The sequence below is a fragment of the Coregonus lavaretus genome (assembly GCF_964263955.1).
Source record: "Coregonus lavaretus genome assembly, contig: HAP1_SCAFFOLD_1128, whole genome shotgun sequence".
Taxonomy (NCBI): Eukaryota; Metazoa; Chordata; class Actinopteri; order Salmoniformes; family Salmonidae; genus Coregonus; species Coregonus lavaretus.
In genome coordinates this window covers 1-14,171 of record NW_028157931.1, presented here as the reverse complement: position 1 = coordinate 14,171, position 14,171 = coordinate 1, and the positions used below count along the sequence as shown (strand labels likewise).

The 14,171-nt window shown below is 41.1% G+C and overlaps 1 protein-coding gene across 1 annotated transcript in view; it reads left to right on the top strand.

Annotated features, from left to right (window-relative positions):
* The window catches only part of LOC311124627 (membrane-associated guanylate kinase, WW and PDZ domain-containing protein 2-like), a gene marked incomplete at both ends in the record, with an annotated part of 34,018 nt that extends 20,007 nt beyond the window's left edge, over positions 1–14,011 (top strand). The window contains 3 exons of the mRNA XM_084198739.1: positions 3,498–3,665; positions 10,288–10,867; positions 13,510–14,011. Of these exons, the coding sequence (XP_084054865.1) occupies positions 3,498–3,665; positions 10,288–10,867; positions 13,510–14,011 (1,250 nt within the window). The remainder of the gene's footprint in view (positions 1–3,497; positions 3,666–10,287; positions 10,868–13,509) is intronic.
* Positions 14,012–14,171: the final 160 nt, after the last annotated feature.

The following is a 14,171-nucleotide window of genomic DNA, read 5'->3' as shown; positions in this document are numbered from 1 at the left end:
CTACTGTCAGCTCCTCTTAAACCCACTCTACCCTGTCAGCTCCTCTTAAACCCACACTACCCTGTCAGCTCCTCTTAAACCCACTCTACCCTGTCAGCTCCTCTTAAACCCACTCTACCCTGTCAGCTCCTCTTAAACCCACTCTACCCTGTCAGCTCCTCTTAAACCCACTCTACCCTGTCAGCTCCTCTTAAACCCACTCTACTGTCAGCTCCTCTTAAACCCACTCTACTGTTTGCTCCTCTTAAACCCACTCTACTGTCAGCTCCTCTTAAACCCACTCTACTGTTTGCTCCTCTTAAACCCACTCTACCCTGTCAGCTCCTCTTAAACCCACTCTACCCTGTCAGCTCCTCTTAAACCCACTCTACTGTTTGCTCCTCTTAAACCCACTCTACTGTCAGCTCCTCTTAAACCCACTCTACTGTTTGCTCCTCTTAAACCCACTCTACCCTGTCAGCTCCTCTTAAACCCACTCTACCCTGTCAGCTCCTCTTAAACCCACTCTACTGTCAGCTCCTCTTAAACCCACTCTACCCTGTCAGCTCCTCTTAAACCCACTCTACCCTGTCAGCACCTCTTAAACCCACTCTACTGTCAGCTCCTCTTAAACCCACTCTACCCTTTCAGCTCCTCTTAAATCCACTCTACTGTCAGCTCCTCTTAAACCCACTCTACCCTGTCAGCTCCTCTTAAACCCACTCTACCCTGTCAGCTCCTCTTAAACCCACTCTACTGTCAGCTCCTCTTAAACCCACTCTACCCTGTCAGCTCCTCTTAAACTCACTCTACTGTCAGCTCCTCTTAAACCCACTCTACTGTCAGCTCCTCTTAAACCCACTCTACTGTCAGCTCCTCTTAAACCCACTCTACCCTGTCAGCTCCTCTTAAACCCACTCTACCCTGTCAGCTCCTCTTAAACCCACTCTACTGTCAGCTCCTCTTAAACCCACTCTACTGTCAGCTCCTCTTAAACCCACTCTACCCTGTCAGCTCCTCTTAAACCCACTCTACCCTGTCAGCTCCTCTTAAACCCACTCTACCCTGTCAGCTCCTCTTAAACCCACTCTACCCTGTCAGCTCCTCTTAAACACACTCTACTGTCAGCTCCTCTTAAACCCACTCTACTGTCAGCTCCTCTTAAACCCACTCTACTGTCAGCTCCTCTTAAACCCACTCTACTGTCAGCTCCTCTTAAACCCACTCTACCCTGTCAGCTCCTCTTAAACCCACTCTTTCCTGTCAGCTCCTCTTAAACCCACTCTACTGTCAGCTCCTCTTAAACCCACTCTACCCTGTCAGCTCCTCTTAAACCCACTCTACCCTGTCAGCACCTCTTAAACCCACTCTACCCTGTCAGCACCTCTTAAACCCACTCTACCCTGTCAGCACCTCTTAAACCCGCTCTACCCTGTCAGCTCCTCTTAAACCCACTCTACCCTGTCAGCTCCTCTTAAACCCACTCTACCCTGTCAGCTCCTCTTAAACCCACTCTACCCTGTCAGCACCTCTTAAACCCACTCTACCCTGTCAGCTCCTCTTAAACCCACTCTACCCTGTCAGCTCCTCTTAAACCCACTCTACCCTGTCAGCTCCTCTTAAACCCACTCTACCCTGTCAGCTCCTCTTAAACCCACTCTACCCTGTCAGCTCCTCTTAAACCCACTCTACCCTGTCAGCTCCTCTTAAACCCACTCTACTGTCAGCTCCTCTTAAACCCACTCTACCCTGTCAGCTCCTCTTAAACCCACTCTACCCTGTCAGCTCCTCTTAAACCCACTCTACCCTGTCAGCTCCTCTTAAACCCACTCTACTGTCAGCTCCTCTTAAACCCACTCTACCCTGTCAGCTCCTCTTAAACCCACTCTACTGTCAGCTCCTCTTAAACCCACTCTACCCTGTCAGCTCCTCTTAAACCCACTCTACCCTGTCAGCTCCTCTTAAACCCACTCTACTGTCAGCTCCTCTTAAACCCACTCTACCCTGTCAGCTCCTCTTAAACCCACTCTACTGTCAGCTCCTCTTAAACCCACTCTACCCTGTCAGCTCCCCTTAAACCCACTCTACCCTGTCAGCACCTCTTAAACCCACTCTACCCTGTCAGCTCCTCTTAAACCCACTCTACCCTGTCAGCTCCTCTTAAACCCACTCTACTGTCAGCTCCTCTTAAACCCACTCTACCCTGTCAGCTCCTCTTAAACCCACTCTACCCTGTCAGCTCCTCTTAAACCCACTCTACCCTGTCAGCACCTCTTAAACCCACTCTACCCTGTCAGCACCTCTTAAACCCACTCTACTGTCAGCTCCTCTTAAACCCACTCTACCCTGTCAGCACCTCTTAAACCCACTCTACCCTGTCAGCACCTCTTAAACCCACTCTACCCTGTCAGCTCCTCTTAAACCCACTCTACCCTGTCAGCTCCTCTTAAACCCACTCTACTGTCAGCTCCTCTTAAACCCACTCTACCCTGTCAGCTCCTCTTAAACCCACTCTACCCTGTCAGCTCCTCTTAAACCCACTCTACCCTGTCAGCTCCTCTTAAACCCACTCTACCCTGTCAGCTCCTCTTAAACCCACTCTACTGTCAGCTCCTCTTAAACCCACTCTACCCTATCAGCTCCTCTTAAACCCACTCTACCCTGTCAGCTCCTCTTAAACCCACTCTACTGTCAGCTCCTCTTAAACCCACTCTACCCTGTCAGCTCCTCTTAAACCCACTCTACCCTGTCAGCTCCTCTTAAACCCACTCTACCCTGTCAGCTCCTCTTAAACCCACTCTACCCTGTCAGCACCTCTTAAACCCATCTCTTGAGATTATTAGAAAAAACATTTACTTTCTCTCTCTCCCTCCCACCACCTGCCTCTCTTCCCCTATCTCCCTTTCCTCCCTCACTCCCTCCCTCCCTCCCTCCCTCCCTCCCACCCCCGCCTCTTCTTTATCCTCACTCTCTCTCATCTCACTTAGTCTCTTTCATGTTGAGTCAAGTCTTGTCAAGCGCTGAGCTGAGGCTCTCTGTTGTTCGGTTCATTTGAAATAGAGCCATATTTCTATATTTTCTGCATTTTAATTGTCGATAACAAAAATAACAATTCATAGACAGGAAAATGTGTCAAATATTCTGTTGCCATGTAACGTTGTGTATTACAAAAAATGCATTTCTTACTTGAACAGCACAGAGAGCAGTGGTAATACATATAATTGAGGGCGATGGAGAATCAGTTGTAAAATCTTGGATACAGACGCGGTACTGTAGCTCTGTCTGTTATGTGAATACACATGGACAGTCTGTATAAGAGATAGAAAGAGATATAGAGAGATGTGGCCTGGCCTGTGCTATCTCTATACATGATTTTACTTCTATGAGACTAACCTGGGTAAATAAAGGTTAAATAAATACTATAGCAACAGTCTCCCTGTAGCTGCCAGTTCCCTGGCGTTCATAAAACGTTTCATATGAAAACAGCCTGTTGTATATCTTCCCCGTCCCCATGCCAGTGCCTGCGTTCACGGACAAGCCGGCAGAGCTGAAGGGCTATTCCATCCACACCCGTCTGTCTAAAGGGCCGCGAGGGTTCGGCTTCAACATAGTGGGAGGCAGCAGACAGAGAGAGTTCCTCCAGGTCTACAGCGTTACACCAGGAGGATCACCTGCTCTAAGCACAGGTAGGATCAACACAGGTATATACAGATTAACACAGGCAGGATTAACACAGGTTCACTACCAGTCAAATGTTTGGACACACCTACTCATTCAAGGGTTTTTCTTTATTTTTTACTATTTTCTACATTGTAGAAATAATAGTGAAGACATCAAAACTATGAAATAACACATATGGAATCATGTAGTAACCAAAAAAGTGTTAAACAAATCCAAATATATTTTATATTTGAGATTCTTCAAATAGCCACCCTTTGCCTTGATGACAGCTTTGCACACTCTTGGCATTCTCTCAACCAGCTTCATGAGGTAGTCACCTGGAATGCATTTCAATTAACAGGTGTGCCTCGTTAAAAGTTAATTTGTGGAATTTATTTCCTTCTTAATGCGTTTCAGCCAATCAGTTGTGTTGTGTCAAGGTAGGGGGGGTATACAGAAGATAGCCAAGTCCATATTATGGCAAGAACAGTTCAAATAAGCAAAGAGAAACGACAGTCCATCATTACTTTAAGACATGAAGGTCAGTCAATACGGAACATTTCAAGAAATTTGAAAGTTTCTTCAAGTGCAGTCGCAAAAACCATCAAGCGCTATGATGAAACTGGCTCTCATGAGGACCGCCATAGGAATGGAAGACCCAGAGTTACCTCTGCTGCAGAGGATACATTCGTTAGAGTTACCAGCCTCAGAAATTGCAGCCCAAATAAATGCTTCACAGAGTTCAAGTCACAGACACATCTCAACATCAACTGTTCAGAGGGGACTGTGTGAATCAGGCCTTCATGGTCGAATTGCTGCAAAGAAACACTAAAGGACACCAATAATAAGAAGAGACCTGCTTGGGCCAAGAAACACGAGCAATGGACATTAGACCGATGGAAATGTGTCCTTTGGTCTGGAGTCCAAATTGGAGATTTTTGGTTCCAATCGCTGTGTCTTTGTGAGACGCAGTGTGGGTGAACGGATGATCTCCGCATGTGTAGTTCCCACCGTAAAGCATGGAGGAGGAGGTGTTATGGTGTGGGGGTGCTTTGCTGGTGACACTGTCTGATTTATTTAGAATTCAAGGCACACTTAACCAGCATGGCTACCACAGCATTCTGCAGCGATACGCCATCCCATCTGGTTTGGGCTTAGTGGGACTATAATTTGTTTCTCAACAGGACAATGGCCTAACACACCTCCAGGCTGTGTAAAGGCTATTTTACCAAGAAGGAGAGTGATGGAGTGCTGCATCAGATGACCTGGCCTCCCCCGACCTCAACCCAATTGAGATGGTTTGGGATGAGTCGGACGGCAGAGTGTAGGAAAAGCAGCCAACAAGTGCTCAGCATATGTGGGAACTCCTTCAAGACTGTTGGAAAAGCATTTCAGGTGAAGCTGATTGATAGAATGCCAAAGCTGTCATCAAGGCAAAGGGTGGCTATTTGATGAATAATCTCAAATATAAAATGTATTTGGATTTGTTTAACACTTTTTTTGGTTAATACATGATTCCATATGTGTTATTTCATAGTTTTTATGTATTCACTATTATTCTACAATGTAAAAAATTGTAAAAATAAAGGACAACCCTTGAATGAGTAGGTGTGTCCAAACTTTTGACTTGTACTGTATATACAGATTAATACAGGTACACTCAGCACAGGTATATACAGATTAACACATGTACACTCAACACAGGTATATACAGATTAACAAAGGTACACTCAACACAGGTATATACAGATTAACACAGGTACTCTCAACACAGGTAGCATTAACATGGTATCACACTCAACACATGTAGGATTAATACAGATATTATTAACACAGGGAGGATACATTCAAGTATGATTAACACAGGCATGATTAACAGAGGCAGGATTGACATAGGTAGGAAAGATTAACACAGGAACACTCAATAACCCCTGCTGATTTCTGTATTAGTTAGTTAAACTGACAGATGGCACCTAACGGAGCAAGCGAGGTGAAGAATGTGAGAACATCTCTGTTTATATTCTCTCTGCCCTATCCTTTCATCTCTTCTAATAGGGCTCTCTCTCTCTCTCTCTCTCTCTCTCTCTCTCTCTCTCTCTCTCTCTCTCTCTCTCTCTCTCTGTCCCAGATTTTAGTGGTTGTGAGGTTTTCTCGTGGTCAGAATCTCCTAATCTATTCCTAATCCTGCTCTACTGGGCCCAGAGAATTTAATCCCACTGTCACACACAAACACACACACACACACAATCAAGCCCTCTCACGTGCTGAGGCTGTAGACAGGAATGCACCACACACACATGCTATCACCTCTCACTTTAGATATACTACATACTGATCTATAGTAGTAGATGATATACTACATACTGATCTATAGTAGTAGATTATATACTACATACTGATCTATAGTAGTAGATGATATACTACATACTGATCTATAGTAGTAGATGATATACTACATACTGGTCTATAGTAGTAGATGATATACTACATACTGATCTATAGTAGTAGATGGTATACTACATACTGATCTATAGTAGTAGATGATATACTACATACTGATCTATAGTAGTAGATGATATACTACATACTGATCTATAGTAGTAGATGATACCGTACATACTAATCTATAATAGTATATTATATACTACATACTAATCTATAGTAGTAGATGATATACTACATACTGATATAGTAGTAGATTATATACTACATACTGATCTATAGTAGTAGATGATATACTACATACTGATATAGTAGTAGATTATATACTACATACTGATCTATAGTAGTAGATATACTACATACTGATCTATAGTAGTAGATGATATACTACATACTAATCTATAGTAGTAGATGATACCGTACATACTAATCTATAATAGTATATTATATACTACATACTGATCTATAGTAGTAGATGATACCGTACATACTAATCTATAATAGTATATTATATACTACATACTAATCTATAGTAGTAGATGATATACTACATACTGATATAGTAGTAGATTATATACTACATACTGATCTATAGTAGTAGATATACTACATACTGATCTATAGTAGTAGATGATATACTACATACTAATCTATAGTAGTAGATGGTATACTACATACTAATCTATAGTAGTAGATGATATACTACATACTGATCTATAGTAGTAGATGATATACTACATACTGATCTATAGTAGTAGATTATATACTACATACTAATCTATAGTAGTAGATTATATACTACATACTGATCTATAGTAGTAGATGATATACTACATACTGATCTATAGTGGTATATTATATACTACATACTGATCTATAGTGGTAGATTATATACTACATACTAATCTATAGTAGTAGATTATATACTACATACTGATCTATAGTGGTAGATTATATACTACATACTAATCTATAGTAGTAGATGATATACTACATACTGATCTATAGTGGTAGATGATATACTACATACTAATCTATAGTAGTAGATTATATTCTACATACTGATCTATAGTGGTAGATTATATACTACATACTAATCTATAGTAGTAGATGATATACTACATACTGATCTATAGTGGTAGATTATATACGACATACTGATCTATAGTAGTAGATGATATACTACATACTGATCTATAGTAGTAGATATACTACATACTAATCTATAGTAGTAGATTATACACTACATACTGATCTATAGTAGTAAATATACTACATACTGATCTATAGTAGTAGATGATATACTACATACTAATCTATAGTAGTAAATGGTATACTACATACTAATATATAGTAGTAGATGATATACTACATACTGATCTATAGTAGTAGATGATATACTACATACTGATCTATAGTGGTAGATTATATACTACATACTAATCTATAGTAGTAGATGATATACTACATACTGATCTATAGTAGTAGATATACTACATACTGATCTATAGTAGTAGATGATATACTACATACTGATCTATAGTAGTAGATGATATACTACATACTGGTCTATAGTAGTAGATTATATACTACATACTGATCTATAGTAGTAGATGATATACTACATACTGATCTATAGTAGTAGATTATATACTACATACTAATCTATAGTAGTAGATTATATACTACATACTGATCTATAGTAGTAGATGATATACTACATACTGATCTATAGTGGTAGATTATATACTACATACTGATCTATAGTGGTAGATTATATACTACATACTAATCTATAGTAGTAGATTATATACTACATACTGATCTATAGTGGTAGATTATATACTACATACTAATCTATAGTAGTAGATTATATACTACATACTGATCTATAGTGGTAGATTATATACTACATACTAATCTATAGTAGTAGATGATATACTACATACTGATCTATAGTAGTAGATGATATACTACATACTGATCTATAGTAGTAGATGGTATACTACATACTGATCTATAGTAGTAGATGGTATACTACATACTAATATATAGTAGTTGATGATATACTGCATACTGATCTATAGTAGTAGATTATATACTACATACTAATCTATAGTAGTAGATGATATACTACATACTGATCTATAGTAGTAGATGATATACTACATACTGATCTATAGTAGTAGATGATATACTACATACTAATCTATAGTAGTAGATTATACACTACATACTGATCTATAGTAGTAGATGATATACTACATACTAATATATAGTAGTAGATGATATACTACATACTGATCTATAGTAGTAGATGATATACTACATACTGATCTATAGTAGTAGATGATATACTACATACTAATCTATAGTAGTAGATTATACACTACATACTGATCTATAGTAGTAGATGATATACTACATACTAATATATAGTAGTAGATGATATACTACATACTGATCTATAGTAGTAGATGATATACTACATACTGATCTATAGTGGTAGATTATATACTACATACTAATCTATAGTAGTAGATGATATACTACATACTGATCTATAGTAGTAGATATACTACATACCGATCTATAGTAGTAGATATACTACATACTGATCTATAGAAGTAGATATACTACATACTAATCTATAGTAGTAGATTATACACTACATACTGATCTATAGTAGTAGATATACTACATACTGATCTATAGTAGTAGATGATATACTACATACTAATCTATAGTAGTAGATGGTATACTACATACTAATCTATAGTAGTATATGATATACTACATACTGATCTATAGTAGTAGATGATATACTACATACTGATCTATAGTAGTAGATTATATACTACATACTAATCTATAGTAATAGATTATATACTACATACTGATCTATAGTAGTAGATGATATACTACATACTGATCTATAGTGGTAGATTATATACTACATACTGATCTATAGTGGTAGATTATATACTACATACTAATCTATAGTAGTAGATTATATACTACATACTAATCTATAGTGGTAGATTATATACTACATACTGATCTATAGTAGTAGATTATATACTACATACTAATCTATAGTAGTAGATGATATACTACATACTGATCTATAGTAGTAGATATACTACATACTAATCTATAGTAGTAGATTATACACTACATACTGATCTATAGTAGTAGATATACTACATACTTATCTATAGTAGTAGATGATATACTACATACTAATCTATAGTAGTAGATGGTATACTACATACTAATATATAGTAGTAGATGATATACTACATACTGATCTATAGTAGTAGATGATATACTACATACTGATCTATAGTGGTAGATTATATACTACATACTAATCTATAGTAGTAGATGATATACTACATACTGATCTATAATAGTAGATATACTACATACTGATCTATAGTAGTAGATATACTACATACTGATCTATAGTAGTAGATGATATACTACATACTGATATATAGTAGTAGATATACTACATACTGATCTATAGTAGTAGATGATATACTACATACTTGTCTATAGTAGTAGATGATATACTACATACTGGTCTATAGTAGTAGATATACTACATACTGATCTATAGTAGTAGATGATATACTACATACTTATCTATAGTAGTAGATGATATACTACATACTGATATATAGTAGTAGATGATATACTACATACTGATATATATTAGTAGATGATATACTACATACTGATCTATAGTAGTAGATGATGTACTACATACTGATCTATAGTAGTATATTATATACTACATACTGATCTATAGTAGTAGATGATGTACTACATACTGATCTATAGTAGTATATTATATACTACATACTGATCTATAGTAGTAGATGATATACTACATACTAATCTATAGTAGTAGATGATATACTACATACTAATCTATAGTAGTAGATTATATACTACATACTGATATATAGTAGTAGATGATATACTACATACTGATATATATTAGTAGATGATATACTACATACTGATCTATAGTAGTAGATGATGTACTACATACTGATCTATAGTAGTAGATGATAGACTACATACTAATCTATAGTAGTAGATATACTACATACTGATCTATAGTAGTATATTATATACTACATACTGGTCTATAGTAGTGGATGGTATAACACATGGTCTCTCTCTGTTCTCCAGCTGATATCCTGGTCTACATCAATGACAGCTGTGTCCTGGGTCTGTCTCATAAAGAGGTGGTAGAGATGTTGCAGTCTGTCCCTGTGGGTCACAGTGTGGACGTTGTGTTACGGAGAGGCTACCCCATGCTTTACAACCCCGACGGCTGTCCCAAACAACCCCTGACCTCCTCCGCCTCCTCCTCCTCTCCTCTGGAACCCCTCAGCGCTGCAGCCACGCCTCCCTCCACAGCCGCCGCTCAGCCCCTCTCCACCCCCGGTCCTGGCCCTGCCGAGCCCCCCCACCCTCCCGGCCTGGCTAACCTGAATCGTAGCCTGTCTCATCCCAACGGAAACTATCTCAGAGTGGCGGGAAACTCAGGGTCGGGGCTGGACGCTAACGGGAACGCGGCAGGCCTGGTCTCTGCGCCGCCCTCCTACCCGATGTCTAACGGAACCCCTGGCATTTCCGCCAGCTCAGCCTGTGCCCCATCCTCCTCTCACAGCAGGGGCATCCCCCCTCCTCCCCCGCCTGAACGAACCTCCACCTCCGCTAGCCAGAGTGACTCAGAGGAAGGAGCCTCGGGTGGAGCGACGCAGAGGTAACTAACCCTAACTAAATATCTAACTAACTAACTAACTAAACCTAACTGGGTTGTTTTCAAACCTCTCCTCATGTTTCACCATGTTGTTGTAGCTGAATCATTGAGAGCATCCTGACTGGTTGCATCACCGCCTGGTATGTTAACTGCTCGGCCTCCGACCGCAAGGCCCTACAGAGGGTAGTGCGTACAGCCCAGTACATCACTGGGGCCGAGCTTCCTGCCATCCAGGACCTCTATACCAGGTGGTGTCAGAGGAAGGCCCTAAAAATTGTCAAAGACTCCAGCCACCCTAGTCAGACTGTTCTCTCTGCTACCGCACGGCAAGCGGTACCGGAGCGCCAAGTCTAGGTCCAAAAGGCTCCTTAACAGCTTCTACCCCCAAGAGACTGCTGAACAGTTAATCAAATGGCTACCCGGACTATTTGCATTGACACCCCCTTTTTTTTCGGCTGCTGCTACTTGCTTATTATTATCTATGCATAGTCACTTTACCCCTACCTACATGTACATACAGTGGCTTGCGAAAGTATTCACCCCCCTTGGCATTTTTCCAATTTTGTTGCCTTACAACCTGGAATTAAAATTGATTTTTGGGGGGTTTGTATCATTTGATTTACACAACATGTCTACCACTTTGAAGATGTACAATTTTTGGGGGGTGAAATAAACAAGAAATAAAACAAAAAAAACTATAAACTTGAGTGTGCATAACTATTCATATTCAAAGTCAATATTTTGTAGAGCCACCTTTTGCAGCAATTACAGCTGCAAGTCTCTTGGGGTATGTCTCTATAAACCTGGCACATCTAGCCACTGGGATTTTTGCCCATTCTTCAAGGCAAAACTGCTCCAGCTCCTTCAAGTTGGATGGGTTCCGCTGGTGTACAGCAATCTTTAAGTCATGCCACAGATTCTCAATTGGATTGAGGTCTGGAGGTCTGGGCTTTGACTAGGCCATTCCTAGACATTTAAATGTTTCCCCTTAAACCACTTGAGTGTTGCTTTAGCAGTATGCTTAGGGTCATTGTCCTGCTGGAAGGTGAACCTTCGTCCCAGTCTCAAATCTCTGGAAGACTGAAACATGTTTCCCTCAAGAATTTCCCTGTATTTAGCGGCATCAATCATTCCTTCAATTCTGACCAGTTTCCCAGTCCCTGCCAATGAAAAACATCCCCACAGCATGATGCTGCCACCACCATGCTTCACTGTGGGGATGGTGTTCTCGGGGTGATGAGGTGTTGGGTTTGCACCAGACATAGCGTTTTCCTTGATGGCCAAAAAGCTTAATTTTAGTCTCATCTGACCAGAGTACCTTCTTCCATATGTTTGGGGAGTCTCCCACATGTCTTTTGGCGAACACCAAACGTGTTTGCTTCTTTTTTTCTTTAAGCAATGGATTTTTTCTGGCCACTCTTCCGTAAAGCCCAGCTCTGTGGAGTGTACGGCTTAAAGTATTCCTATAGACAGATACTCCAATCTCCGCTGTGGAGCTTTGCAGCTCCTTCAGAGTTATCTTTGGTCTCTTTGTTGACTCTCTGATTAATCCCCTCCTTGCCTGGTCCGTGAGTTTTGGTGGGCGGCCCTCTCTTGGCAGGTTTGTTGTGGTGCTATATTCTTTCCATTTTTTAATAATGGATTTAATGGTCCTCCGTGGGATGTTCAATGTTTCTGATATTTTTTTATAACACAACCCTGATCTGTACTTCTCCACAACTTTGTCCCTGACCTGTTTGGAGAGCTCCTTGGTCTTCATGGTGACGCTTGCTTGGTGGTGACCCTTGCTTAGTGGTGTTGCAGACTCTGGGGCCTTTCAGAACAGGTGTATATATACTAAGAAAATGTCACAGATCATGTGACACTTAGATTGCACACAGATTTAACTAATTATGTGACTTCTGAAGGTAATTGGTTGCACCAGATCTTATTTAGGGCCTTCATAGCAAAGGGGGTGAATACATATGCACACACCAATTTTCCGTTATTTATTTTTTATACTTTTTTGAAACAAGTTCTTTTTTTCATTTCACTTCACCAATTTTGACTATTCTGTGTATGTCCATTACATGAACTCCAAATAAAAAATCAATTTAAATTATAGGTTGTAATGCGACAAAATAGGAAAAACGCCAAGGGGGATGAATACTTTTGCAAGGCACTGTATTATCTCAATTACCTCGACTAAGCTGTACCCCGGCAAATTGACTCAGAGACTGATTTTTGTTGGTGATCAAAATGAAGACATGAAGTGCAACAGAGGACTGGCCACCCCTCAGAGCCTGGTTCCTCTATAGGTGTCTTCCCAGGTTCCTGCCTTTCTAGGGAGTTTTTTCCTAGCCACCGTGCTTCTGCCTCTGCATTGCATGCTGGGTGTCTGTGAAGCACTTTGCGACAACTGCTGATGTGAAAAGGGCTTTATGAAATACATTTGATGGGATTGATTGATCTACAAGCCAGGGTCACAGTTCTTAGTTTCCTCTGTGTGTGTCAGACTGGGACAGAATATCATCTAACTAACATTATCACCTGTCTCCCTCCTCTTCCTCGCTGTCTTCTTCCCTCTTCCACCCCTTCTTCCTCCTCTTCTCCCTCCTCTTCCTCATCTTCTCCCTCCTCTTCCTCGCTGTCTTCTTCCCTCTCAGATGGTCTCTGATGCGCTACAACGGTAACTCCCTCCCCACCCCCTCCTCCATGGTCCAGCACCAGAGGGACCTCTCCACCTCCACCCTGCCCATCTCCCTCTCCAAGCTGCCCCCGACCCAGCCGGAGGTGGGCACCGCCACCACCCCTGGAGACCCCTGCCAGCGGCCCACCATGCCCCAGACCTCCCTCATGCTCCCCCTGCCCACGGAGGTCCCCACCTGCGGCTTCAACGGATGCCCAGCCAACACCCACCCCCATGGGGGCCACAGCGCTGCCAGCGAGGGGGTAACTGGTGGGGCTGGAGGTGGGGAGCTGGTCCCTGTGCCCCTGGGGAGGAGTGAGGGGGGTGGGATGGGGTTCAGTGTGACGGCTGGGGGGCAGGGGGGGCAGCTGGCCCTGGTGAAGAGGGTATGGGACAGAAGGCAGTGCTCCTCCCTGCAGCCAGGGGATGCTATAGTCAAGATCAACGGAGCCGACGTGCAGAGCCTCAGCTTCTCTCAGGTACGACCGGCTTTGGAGACTGCTCTACATCTAAAGGCTAAGATTTGGGTTGGTTCTGAGGTTGATTGTCGTTTATTGCAACAACGCTCAATAGTAATCATCAATAGTTATCAAGTGATCATCACTCTCTGGAGTAAGAACATTCGGACAATGTTGAGTG